At 41.7% G+C, this 13,620-nt stretch overlaps 1 protein-coding gene across 2 annotated transcripts in view; it reads right to left on the reverse strand.

The window, feature by feature from the left end:
* OGA (O-GlcNAcase) overlaps positions 1–13,620 on the reverse strand; it is a 34,968-nt gene that overhangs the window by 3,632 nt on the left and 17,716 nt on the right. Inside the window, exons 8-14 of one of the 2 annotated variants that reach the window (XM_007963927.3) lie at positions 12,611–12,769; positions 11,204–11,817; positions 10,364–10,538; positions 6,305–6,390; positions 5,243–5,347; positions 3,714–3,799; positions 3,259–3,451 (exon numbers count right to left, since the gene is read on the reverse strand). In XM_007963927.3, the coding sequence (XP_007962118.2) occupies positions 3,259–3,451; positions 3,714–3,799; positions 5,243–5,347; positions 6,305–6,390; positions 10,364–10,538; positions 11,204–11,817; positions 12,611–12,769 (1,418 nt within the window). The remainder of the gene's footprint in view (positions 1–3,258; positions 3,452–3,713; positions 3,800–5,242; positions 5,348–6,304; positions 6,391–10,363; positions 10,539–11,203; positions 11,818–12,610; positions 12,770–13,620) is intronic. The other variant, XM_007963929.3, reaches the window with a different exon arrangement.

Here is a 13,620-nt window from a genome sequence, read left to right on the forward strand (position 1 = left end):
CTCTCTTTCCCTATTTATATTGTCAGGGCTGGTCTCGAATTCCTGGGCTCAAGTGATCCTTCTAGCTCGGCCTCCTGAAGTGCTAGAATTATAGGTGTGTGCCACTGTGCCTGGCCACCGTTTTCATTTTTAAAAAGTTTGAGCCGGAGATCGAGACCACGCTAGCTAACACGGTGAAACCCCGTCTCTACTAAAAAAAAATACAAAAAATAAGCCGGGCGTGTTGGCGGGTGCCTGTAGTCCCAGCTACTCGGGAGGCTGAGGCAGGAGAATGGCGTGAACCCGGGAGGCGCAGCTTGCAATGAGCCAAGATTGCACCACTGCACTCCAGCCTGGGCTACAGAGTGAGACGCCCTCTCAAAAAAAAAAAAAAAGAAAAAAAAAGTTTGGGCCGGGACTGGTGGTTCATGCCTGTAATCCTAGCACTTTGGGAGGCTGAGGCAGGCGGATTGCCTAAGCTCAGGAGTTTGTGACCAGCCTGGGCAACAAAATAAAACCCTGTATCTACTAAAAACACAAAAAATTAGCCAGGCATGGTGGCGTGCGCTTGTAGTCCCAGCAACTCAGGAAGCTGAGGAAGGAGAACTGCTTGAACCCCAGAGACAGAGGTTGCAGTAGGCTGAGATCCCACCACTGCACTCCAGCCTGGGCGGAGAAAAAAAAGGGTTTGTCTGGCCAGGCATGGTGGCTCACTCAAGCCTGTAATCCCAGAACTTTGGGAGGCCACGGCAGGAGAATCACGTCAGGAGTTCGAGACCAGCCTGACCAACATCGTGAAACCCCATCTCTAGTAAAAATACAAAAATTGGCTGGGCCTAGTGGTAATTCCAGCTACTGGGAGGCTGAGGCAGGAAATTGCTTGAACCTGGGAGGCAGAGGTTGCAGTGAGCCGAGATCGCACCATTGCGCTCCAGCCCAGGTGAGAGACTGTGTCTCAAAAAACAAAAAAGTGTCTAAATGCTATGTGGTATTGGATCCTAGAATAGGAAAAGGACATTAGCAGAAAAACTGGTGAATAAAGTTTGGTGTCTGATTAATAATAATGTACCCAGCTGGGCGCGGTGGCTCACGCCTGTAATCCCAGCACTTTGGGAGGCTGAGATGGGCGGATCATGAGGTCAGGAGATCGAGACCATCCTGACTAACACGGTGAAACCCCGTCTCTACTAAAAATACAAAAATTAGCCAGGCGCGGTGGCGGGCGTCTGTAGTCCCAGCCACACGGGAGGCTGAGGCAGGAGAATGGCGTGAACCTGGGAGGCGGAGCTTGCAGTGAGTGGAGATTGCGCCACTGCACTCCAGCCTGGGCGACAGAGCGAGACTCCGTCTCAAAAAAAAAAAAAATAATAAAAATAATGTACCCATGATGGTTACTTAAGAGTTCACAAATACAGAAAATGGATAAGGAGTATATAGAAACTCTGTTTTAACTCGGCAACTTTTCTGTAAATCTAAAATCATTTAAAATACATAAAATATTTTAAGTTAACGTATTCCTTACATAAAAATGTGTAAATTTTATGTTATTTATATTTTACCACAAATTTTAAAAAGTTCGTATGCTGAAAAGTGTCAGATGTGGAACACCAATACATCAGCATTTCAATCACCAGCATAGTGTCAATGTAATCCCAAGTAAGCGAGGAAACACCAAACCAGCCTTTTGTTACACAGCCATGTGACTAAGGGCAGAAGGTAAAATATAGAAATAAACTATGAATAAAATGAGGCCCGGCGCAGCGGCTCACGCCTATAGTCCCAGCACTTTGGGAGGCTGAGGAGGGCAGATCACCTGAGGTCGGGAGTTCAAGACCAGCCTGACCAACATGGAGAAACCCTGTCTCTATTGAAAATATAAAATTATCCGGGCGTGAGGCAGGAGAATTGCTTGAACCCGGGAGGTGGAGGTTGCGGTGAGCCAAGATTGGTTCACTGCACTCCAGTCTGGGCAACAAGAGCAAGACTCTGTCTCAAAAAAAAAAAAAAAAGGACTATGAATACTTTGGTATGGTGGAGAGGGGTAGAGAATTGTAGGCGTCCAAATATCTTATTTACTGTGCATAAAAACTATCCTCAAGAAGGAACTATCTAAAAAATGCATGCACTGGCCAGGCACAGTGGCTCACGCTTGTAATCCTAGCACTTTAGCAGGCTGAGGCAGGCAGAATGCTTGAGCTCAGGAGTTTGAGATCAGCCTGGGCAACATGGTGAAACCCCATCTCTACCAAAAAAATTAGCTGATGCCTGGTGGCTTGCACCTGTAGTCCCAGCTACTTGCAGGGCTGATGCAAGAGGATAACTTGAGCCTGGGAGGTCAAGGCTGCAGTGAGCCATGTTTGTGCTATTGCATTCCTGGATGACAAGGTGAGACACTGTCTCAAAACAACAACATATACTGATGTATAAACCAAAATAATCATATATTGGCCAACATGGGGCACACAACTTTTTTGGAGATGAAAAATGTATTTAAGTTGGGACAGGACAGACTAAGAAGTGCTCCTATCACAAAGTAGACTCTCAAGAGAAGCTCACTCTTATTTTTAAATCACAATGTAGAATGCATTACTCAGAAGGCAAGTTATTAACCTTCTGACAACCAACCAACCAGATTTAAATTACTTAAACTGTCCTGAGTACTCAACAAAACGACCATAGTATCTTTTGTTTTTTTTGAAACGGAGTTTCGCTCTGCCGCCCAGGCTGGAGTGCAGTGGCACAATCTCGGCTCACTGCAACCTCCGCCTCCTGGGTTCAAGCAATTCTCCTGCCTCAGCCTCCTGAGTAGCTGGGATTACAGGCGCCCGCCACCATGCCCAGCTAATATTTTTTGTATTTTTAGTAGAGACGGAGTTTCACCACGTTGGCCAGGCTGGTCTTGAACTCCTGACTTCAGGTGATACACCCGCCTTGGCCTCCCAAAGTGCTGGGATTACAGGAACGAGTCACCGTGCCTGGCCAAGACCATAGTATCTTTAAAACAAAGAGGAAAAAAGTGTTGTCTTTACTGTGTTTTCACCTGAGGAAATATTACAACAGTACTCCCAAATAAAAAATTGTCCCAATATTGGGGAAACAGTGAAAAATGTCATGATAAGAATAAGCCATAAGAATTCTTTCTGCAAGAAAATTAACTTACAAAAGCACTAAGATTTTATGACGTATCTACGTACTTTTCCATTTTAGTAAGTACTTTAATAAAACAAAACAAAACAAAAAAAACCATTACCATAGTATAATTCTTAACCTGTGTATTACCTCAGCCTCAGAGAGTTCCTTGTCACCATTTGGCTTGGTATACTTCTCCTGCATGAAGGGGATCCAGGAAATTTTACATTTTTTAATAAAGGGGGTCACATCTACAGTGCCCAAGGCGTAACCACATATGCCATCTTCATCTTCTAGGACAAAGCAGTAATCCAGGCTGAGGGAAAGCAGCCCTCCTACTAACCTGCTCAGAAATAAAGAGGCCACAGTAAACTTAAGTTGCTAATATAAAATTCAGACTTCAGTGATGTAAGACCCACTGTACTTGAACTTACAGAAGCTACATTTAGTGTAAGAAGGAACTGGAAATGCACACACATTCAGATTTTACTAAAGCCAAAGTCAGATTTAAAATAAATGAATATATTTCCAGTCATCACCTCCCCTCAATCTGATAAGCCTGGCTATAAAAGGTCTATTCCCAAATCCAAATACTCATCACATACTTGTCTCCAATAAGATCAGGCTGACTTTGAAAGGGTAAACCCACTCCATCGTCATACATTTCTCTGCAAATCTTGTACACGGATGCCTGAAAATATAATCTAGTTAAGCAACACATCAAGAAAAATGGTAGCAGAATCTAAAAATATAACTCACAAGTCAGTCTGAGGAGGGAGTAACAAAATGGCCTATCAGAAATATCACCTCTTCTTTGTAAAATAAAGATTTATTCATTGAGTCAGATTTGTAAAACCAGCAAAAAACAGCAAGGTTTGAGGAATACTGAGAATTGGCTTTTACAGAGGATGGTTTTTGTTTTTGTTCTTTGAGACAGAGTCTTGCTATCACCAGGCTGTAGTGCAGTGGTGCAATCTGGGCTCACTGCAGCCTCTGCCTCCTGGGTTCAAGCAATTCTCTTGCCTCAGGCTCCTGAGTAGCTGGGATTACAGGTGCGTGCCACTACACCCAGTTAATTTTTATATTTTTAGTAGAGACGGGGTTTCACCATGTTGGTGAGGATGGTCTCGATCTTCTGACCTCGTGATCCCCGCCTGCCTCGGCCTCCCAAAGGTGTGAGCCACCGCCCCCAGCCTACAGAGGATGACTTTTGATAGTAAGTTGTGTTCAAAGGCCAGCAAACCTTGAGGTATAGTCTCTTGACTTTCTATACATTAGGGATACTTCTAAAATGTTTAAACCTGTTACTGTATTTATTTTTTTATTTTTGTGTTGCCCAGGCTGCACTTGCCCGATCTCGGCTCACTACAACCTCCACCTCCTGGGTTCAAGTGATTCTCCTGCCTTAGCCTCCCAATCAGCTGGGATTACAGGCATGTGCCACCATACCCATCTAATTTTTTTTTGAGACAGAGTCTCACTCTGTTGCCTAGGCTGGAGTGCAATGGCACAATCTCGGCTCACTGCAACCTCTGCCTCTAGGGCTCAAGGGATTCTCCAGCCTCAACCTCCAGAGTAGCTGAGATTACAGGCACACCCAACTAACTTTTTAAATTTTTAATAGAAACCATGTTGGCCAGGCCAGTCTCGAACTCCTGACCTCAGGTAATTTGGCCGCCTCGGCCTCCCAAATTGCTGGGACTACAGACGTGAGCCACCGCGCCTGGCCCTGTTACTGTCTTTAAACAGTCTTGCTTTTTTTCTTCAGTTGATTGTCAACAGCCTGTAGGTACTTCACAATTGAAAATTACAGAACACCAATATATTAGAGAAAATCAGTCAAGGACAACACATCATTTAGACACATTAACTATTTTGTAACTCCAACTCTGAATACAATTCATCTGACTTTTTCAAGGGAGAAATTAAAGAACTTGGCACAAGATGTTAGAAGTCTAAACTCCTTAGATTCTTCCTTAAATTTCTCAAGATACGTTGAATGTTTTAATGAACTTTCTCCATCTAAAGTTTGCAGTTTTAAGACAGAAGGATTCTTTTAACCAGTGAGTTCAAAGGTAAGTTTTAAGTGTGCACCATATCCATACACCAAGTTGGTAGGTAGAGAGACAATTACCTCATCTTTAGGAAAATAAGGTCTGATAGTATAAACTTTGGAGGTAGGAGTCAGTGGAGGTGGCTGAAAAAAGAGATCATTTGCCCCATCAATTGGCAGCAAACGCTGTGGGAAGAAAAAAAAGGAGATGGATTAGTGTTGGGAAGGTATCCATTTCTTTAAATGGGTGTGCACTGCAGATTACCAACTTATATTAACTGGCTACTGCAGGCAGACCTAAAGAAGAGGGGTGTACTATGCTTTACTAATAGAAATACCTCTTTGCTGGGGGAGGGGAGTGCTTCTGAATAGAAATTACCCACTCTGAGTTACAGCTTTAGTGGCATATTAATGGGGATTTAATTTACAGTAAAAACAAAAACAAAACCAAAAACAAACCTATTCCAATTATGACAAATCTATTTTTTTAAACCTATCTTAGATAGACCATCTCTCTAAGATAAGATGGCAGAACAGAATGTCAGGAGGAGAGGTTTGGTCTGAAGAGGGTTATCTGTCCAGGAGACGCTTTATCCCCAAAGCAATGCGCTTCAGTTTGCTGTGCGCAGCAGAGCACCTGTTGGGGGGAGAAAAGTAGAGCACCTAGAAAGTCCATGAACAAATTCCAGCAGCAAAAAAACTTTGTTAAATTTTCAGCAATGGACAATTCTTTCAAGGACATTATATTTACAAAATAACTGGATAAATATCCAAAAGCTTTTTCACCATTTATTTGCATAATTACTATTTTTTGCTCATGGAGTTTCCACTGGCAGACAAGCATGCGCGCATTGTGCATTGCGGGCGCAGATTAAAATGCTGTGCGACCTGCAAAGAAACAATGTGAAGTGTATACCTAGAGCCGCTGCGCTTCGCAGGCGCGGGGGGGATTGGCAGCATCTCCTTCAGAAATTACTGTGAAAGAGGAGGAAAATTTGATTTAAAAATCCAGCTATGTAACTAAATTGAATTTGGGACTAGAAAGCCTTCGGCAGACCAATCCTTCCAGCCATCTGATGCGCAACATAAGGTTTCTCATAAAACAAAGAAAATGTCAATTCAGTTGTGAATTCATATTGATACCTGGAACTCTCCTGCTAGACCACCTCTAAAGGCCCAGGGTTCTTGGTCTCCAATTAAGAATTGTGCTGAAGAATGACTACGACACCCTGTTGAGATCAGATCCAAGCGGAGAACGTTACGAGAAAGGGGATTTCCTGGGGTCTCAAATGTCCAACAAACTGACAAACACTTCGTGGAAATAGCTCTCTAACAATAATCAGGGTTTCAGGGCAAGGCTATGATAATAATTATTATTTTTAAAAATAGTAACGGCATTTCAATACTAATGTTCCTTCTTCCAATTAATAAATAATCAGTATTATCAGTTCTACTCTTTAATTACTGGAAGGAAAGTAAATCCCAAGTTTGTCTGGGTTAACTTCATATATTCCCTAGATATTATACAAATCAAGCTAGCTGCTTGCTCTGTCATAAAATTGCAGTAACTATAAACTAAAATGACTGACAGATGATTAGATACTTTATTATCACAGCCCATGAAGGAATTAAACCTGTCTGAAGTCACATTTTACATTTTGAGGAAGGGTACAGGTAAGGGAAAAGGGCAGGGGAAGAGGATTAATCTTGTCAGAAAACTAAGGTCAGTAGAATAAAATACAAGAAATTAAGTTGACAAAATGAAACACAATGAGAAAAATTTTTTTGGACAAAATTCAAAATCAGACTTGGCTAATAACAATACCAGTCTGACAGATTCTGAGAACTAAGGAGAGCCAATTGATGTTCTTTTGTCCAGAGCTAAATACACTTTTCTTAAAAGTATGACAGTATCTGGTTCCTCTGACCAGCCATTATAATCTTTGCAATACACCGAATATACACATGGAATACAGAAGTCACTATTAAAGTCACCACTTAACTAATAGGCAATAAAGCTAGCTAACAGTAAGACATAATTAAAGGCAAATGTTTGGAGGCCAAATCAAAATCACTTGCCTAGTCTTCTGACAAGATAAAGCAGCGCAATATAGTTCTTTTCCATTGGAAGACAGCATTCTACCTCCTGTTCAAGTTAACAGTCTCATCAGTACAAGATATAGTGTGCTAGTCAGACAGTCCCAAAGCAAACCAATTTTTTGTTAACAATTCAGCCCATTAAGAGATTGTATCTGGTTTGTCATTTTTCAAGGGTAGGGGTACTTTTAAAAAACATAAAATGTAGTATTTGTAAAATAAATATGAAACAGGGTCAAAATTTAGACTATAAGAGAACCTGTCCCATTCCGTAACTCAGTGTAATTTACACTGCAGGAAAAAAACTATACCTCTCAAACTTTAAGATCAGCCAATTTCCCCTACCCCCTACTTTGAGACTACAACATAACTAGCACTTCCAACTATTACAATAAAAAGCTGCATGTACGAAGAGCTGTGTAAATGAAAACATGGTTAATGCCTCAGTCGCTGCGCAAACGTGACTTCAGTTCATGTCTACCGCCCTTAAATCTACCTCAGCTACCTCACAGATAGAACCTTGCAATTTAAACTAATTAATCATGACGCGCTGTGAACATCTGCCGCTGTCCATCCAATAGTAGTAGACACTTGTGCTGAGGATTCTCCCATCTGTACACAATGGGGAAGAAGATAATAGAAGTCATTAGTAATCAAAAGTACTGCATAGCCACATTGTTTAAAGGACTGAATGCCAGCTGGACTGGAGAGAGGAGGAAAAGGAAGGGTTCTAATCAGTAAACCCCCGAAATTACTACAGAACCAAGAAAATACTCTCCCTGTCGTGAGCTTTTGTAAAGCTATGTGGATACGAAGATTATTTAAAACTTTTAAGATGTTACAAGATGGGGATGTCCAATCTTTTGGCTTCCCTGGGGCACACTGGAAGAACTGTCTTGGGCCACACATAAAATACACTAATTACAGCTGATGAGCTTAAAAAATAAATAAATTTTTAAAACTCACAATGTTTTAAGAAAGTTTACAAATCTGTGTTGAGCCACAGGTTGGACAAGCTTGCTATAAGAGCTTGGGATTGTGTAAGAGCTATCTATATAATTCTCAAAAGCTACCACCATAAGTGCAGACATAAAAACCCTAAGAAACAAACAATACTGTTTATAATCAAGAATTTAACTTCTGATAATTCTTAAATTAAAAACTGAGTATCAAATGTTTTCTGTAATGTATTTCAAGCTCAATAATCCAAATTTCAGGTTCAAAATTCCTAAGGGCCTTAGAAACTTAAGTTTAAATCCCTATAAGAATTAATTATAAGAACCTGAGCAGAAGCCTGGAAGGCACATGTTGTCATCCAACAACCAATATTGAGGTCTCCTGAGCCTAACGGTAGATGTCTCCCATGTATAGGAGCTATACGGAGCCTCCCCGCCCACCTCTGCCTCCCCGGAGATGAAGTCTCGCTCTGTCACCCAGGCTGGAGTGCAGTGACACGATCTCGGCTCACTGCAACCTCCACCTCCTGGGTTCAAGTGATTCTTCTGCCTCAGCCTCCCAAGTAGCTGGGACTACAGGCATGTGCCATCATGCCCAACTAATTTTTGTATTTTTAGTAGAGATGGGGTTTCACCATATTGGCCATGCTGGTCTCGAACTCCTGACCTCATGATCTGCCCACCTAGGCCTCCCTAAGTGCTGGGACTACAGGTTTGAGCCGCTGTGCGCAGCCAATATTTCTTTTTTTTTTTTTTTTTGAGATGGCATCCCCCTCTGTCACCCAGGCTGGAGTACAGTGGTGTGATCTCAGCGCACTATGACCTCTGCCTCCTGAGTTCAAGCGATTCTCCTGCTTCAGCCTCTCAAGTAGGTGGGATTACAGGCATGCACCATCACGAGTGGCTAATTTTTGCATTTTTTTAGTAGAGACGGGGTTTCACCATGTTGGCCAGGCTGGTCTCGAACTCCTGACCTCAAGTGATCCGCCCGCCTCAGCCTCCAAGAGCGCTGGGATTACAGGGGTGAGCCACTGTGCCCGAAGCTATACAGAGCCTTTTACCATGAGGTCAAAATACTCTCTTCCACCTGTTATATACAGCAATCCCAAAAAAGTTATATATTTTCAAATTAACAGTCAGAGACTCTACTTTTAGTAGATAATTAGCTGTATCACAGGGAAACTCTTTTTTTTTTTAAACATTTAAGAGCCCAAAAGGTATACAGGCAGAAAGTGGAAAATCTCACTACTACTTTTTATTCTAAGCTCACGGTGTTTCAGATATCAATTTCACAACCAAGACCATGAACCCCATTCACAGTATTTGTGACTACTATGAAAACTATGACAGGTCAGTCAGCCTTGCTGCCTGCTGTGTGCTGTATATAAGTCCATTACATATTCCTTATAGCTGGATTGAAAACCTGAAAATGAAATGAGGTCCCTAGAGAAACTTGGCCATGCTGGTGCTTTTTACCAAGTTTGACAATTAAAAAAAAAAAAAAAAAAAAAAAAAGTGTTCAAAGGAGACATACAAAAGTCCATCCATTTAATGTAGCAGAGATGTTTTAGGGGACTACAATTTCTATCCCCTGGTAAAACCAACACTTGGTAGAAGGATAAAGAAAAAGTCACGTGAAATACTGAATAGCACCAGAATAGCCTTACACTAAAGCTCGCATGCGCACAGGGCTGGGAGGATGGCTTCCTCTTGCCAGGCCCCTTAGAGGTCATTTCAGCAATTGTTCTGTTAAACATAGCATTAATGTTATCAAGACACAGCAAGCAGCAGAAAGCTTATGGAGTCACATTTCATAGTGTCTCATCTCCAAATCAGATAAAAGTGGTATACAGGGTTCCATCCAGAAAGCATTCAGTCAGAGCAAGTTAAAGTCAGTACACTTTCTAACATATTTTTTAAGATACTTATGCTGAATTAGCCCAAGGGAGAAAAATTAATGTGCTTGATGTATTTACTAAGACTTGCATCTCAAGTCTTCAATAATGCCTACTTTTGAAAGAAACCTAGGCAAATAATTGAAAAGACTTGGAAACGTGCCAATTCCCTAAATGTTTTTCTCCCTGTGGGATAATTTTTTTTTAAAGGGACAATATATTTGAGGAGAAGAGATTATTCCTGGTACACCTACCTAACCACTGTACAAAAGACTTCACCATAGACATTATACTCTTGATATCCCAAACATAGGAGTACATGTCATAAAGGATTGTCCTGTTGGCACAATTGGACAGCCGAGTGAACATTCCCATCACTAGTCCACACATCTCTTCAAACTTGGCTGCTCGTGACCGCCATTCTTCAATCTATTGAGGATCAATAAAAAGACTCAAAAAATTGCAAGCTTAACAAAATAATCTGAGAGACAGTTACATATTAAGCTGTGTATGTTGTCAGGTATTGGCAATTTATCCTAACCATTAAAGTATCACTTTGTGTCTCCCCAAACTGACAAATATTCCTAAAGTAACACTTTTCCTTATTGGTAACTAGAAGGGCAAAATATGAAACTGAAGGTACCAGATTTAGCAGACTCCACATCTACTGTAAATAACATACTTTTTTTTTTTTTTTTTTAAGACAATTTCCCTCTTGTCACCCAGGCTGGAGTACAATGGCGCAATCTCAGCTCACTGCAAACTCCGCCTCCCAGGTTCAAGCGATTCTCCTGCCTCAGCCTCCTGAGTAGCTGGGATTACAGGTGCCCGCCACCATGCCCAGCTAATTTTTGTACTTTTAGTAGAGATGGGGTTTCACCTTGTTGGCCAGGCTGATCTCGAACTCCTGCCCGCTTCGGCCTCCCAAAGTTCTGGGATTACAGGCATGAGCCATCATACCCAGCCTAAAGAACATATTCTAAAACATGGTCAATTTTCTGTCAGTTACAGTGTACTCATTTAAGAACTTTCTCCACATTACGAGTATGGGGAACCACCCAGGCTTCAGCAGCAGGCAAATTAAACATACTCACTTTTTCAGAATCTTTTCCTTTGCAGTTGACACTGACAACACTACTATTTGCTCGAAGCCATTGAAATTCCCGTAACATCTGTGCTCCTTTGGGTCCATGCTCATAAGGAAGGTAGAATAGATCAGCAAGTAACTGCAAATCCTCCAGGGTCACTGGTTCCGCAGTGTATAAAGGTTTTTCATTTGGACCTGGCACAAACTGCTCCTTGTTTGTCTGTTCATCAGTCTGCATAGGGGCAATGTCACTAATACAATCTTCTTGCATGGACATCTCTGGGGATTTTGATTCAGCTATGCTCTCTTTATCAGTGTCCATTGGTTTCAATTCCTCTGCCATTTTCGCTTCAACAATTTCACTCAGTATTTGACTGTCATTCTTGTGGTCCGTTTCTTCTTGTTTTTCCACCACCATGTCCATGGGTTCTTCATCAGGCTGTTTCTTTTCTTCTTCCTTGGTCAGAGTAGTAGGCTCACCACTCAAGGCTGCTCCCTGGCTCATAATGGGCTCCTGATAAACTGTTGTTACTACGGTTGTGGCATTTAAAGAGGGTGCTGCAACTAAAGGAGTCCCATCAACTACACTTGCTTTAGCTCCACTGTGTGCAACTTGCCTACCTACAAAAACAAATGTATAAATAAATAAAATGGTCACAGAGATAATTAGAATTAGAGACAGAACACATTAGATTCAGAAAGATGCTTTACCATATTTGTTAAGTGGAACCTCAATGTTAGATTCAAATTAATTTGACCTCTAAGAAAAATGAGATTTCTCTACAGCACTAGGGATGCAGGAATGGAAGGGGGTTGGGAGGTAATGAACATGCCAACATCTACTATTACATTCTCTTTTGAAAATTTGTATCTAAAAACCCTTAAATTACTTCAAAAAATATGTTTTTAAGAGAAAATAGCATTCCATCAAAATAAAAGCTATTTAAGACCAAAAGTAAGATTTAAAAATCCTTATTCTCTAGATCCCCCAATTTCATTTAATTTCACTTTGCTTAGTGGGCCTAAGGTAAGGCACATGACAGTGTTTTTGTTTTTGTTTTTTGAGATGAAGTCTCGCTCTGTCACCCAGGCTGGAGTGCAGTGGTGCGATCTTGGCTCACTGCAACCTCCGCCTCCCAAGTTCAGGCGACTGTACTGCCTCAGCCTCCCAAGTAGGTGGGACTACAGGCACATGCCACCATGCCCAGCTAATCTTTGTATTTCTAGTAGGGACAAGGTTTCACTATGTTGGCCAGGCTGGTCTGGAACTCCTGACCTCACGTGATCCACCTGCCTCGGCCTCCCAAAGTGCTGAGATTACAGGTGTGAGCCACCGCACCTGGGCGACAGTGTTCTTTACTTTGTGACTGAACTATTTGATCTAACCCCCTTAACAAAGAATGGCCAAACTCACTGCTGTACTGATGAGGCACACCAAACTCTTGCAACCATTCTGTTAAAGCTAGCTTTAGAGCCATCTGTGGACTATAGAGTACATCAGTTTCAATATCTTCATCACTGCCTTCATTTTCTAACTTTATTTGGATGGATACAGTACTATCTTCACTGTCAGCTGCAAAAAATAAAAATAAAAAAAGAGCACAAAAATACTTTTGATTACAAAATCCTTCTGACAAGTGAGAATAAATGCAACTAATTGTCATAGTATAACCACAGAAATGACTAGAATCAGAACAAACCTTAAACATAAAAATGCAAATAAAAACAAGACCCTTCACTGAACGATTTCATCTAGGATAGTAACCTAAATGCAATGCTAAATGTAAAATCTCAATTGAAATAAGAAATATAAATTTTAGTATCAGTGGAAGAGTCAATCTGAAATGTCCACTAAGTACTAATTGTTGGGTAGTCAAGGTCAAAAGAACCATGCTTTTTGTATGAAGAAAACATTGCATAGCCTTCAGGGCCCTGTAACTTTTTTTTTTTTTTGAGATGGGAGTCTCACCCTGTCACTCAGGCTGGAGTGCAGTGGCAGGATCTTGGCTCACTGCAACCTCCGCCTCACAGGTTCAAGCAATTCTGCCTCAGCCTCCCGAGTAGCTGGGACTACAGGCGCATGCCACCATGCCCGGCTAATTTTTGTATTATTGGTAGAGATGGGGTTTCACCATGTTGGCCAGGCTGGTCTTGAACTCTTGACCTCATGATCTGCCTGCCTAGGCCTCCCAAAGTGCTCGGATTACAAGCGTGAACCACTACGCCTGACCATAACATCATTATTAATAAAAGCATTGAGGGAAAATGAAGAGGCCGGGCATGGTGGCTCATGCCTGTAATCCCAGAACTTTGGGAGGCTAAGGCGGGCGAATCACCTGAGACCTGCAGTTCAAGACTAGCCTGGCCAACATGGTAAAAGCCCATCTCTACTAAAAACACAAAAAATTAGCCAGACATGGTGGC

This window comes from Chlorocebus sabaeus, chromosome 9 (assembly GCF_047675955.1).
Source record: "Chlorocebus sabaeus isolate Y175 chromosome 9, mChlSab1.0.hap1, whole genome shotgun sequence".
In the NCBI taxonomy this organism is placed as follows: Eukaryota; Metazoa; Chordata; class Mammalia; order Primates; family Cercopithecidae; genus Chlorocebus; species Chlorocebus sabaeus.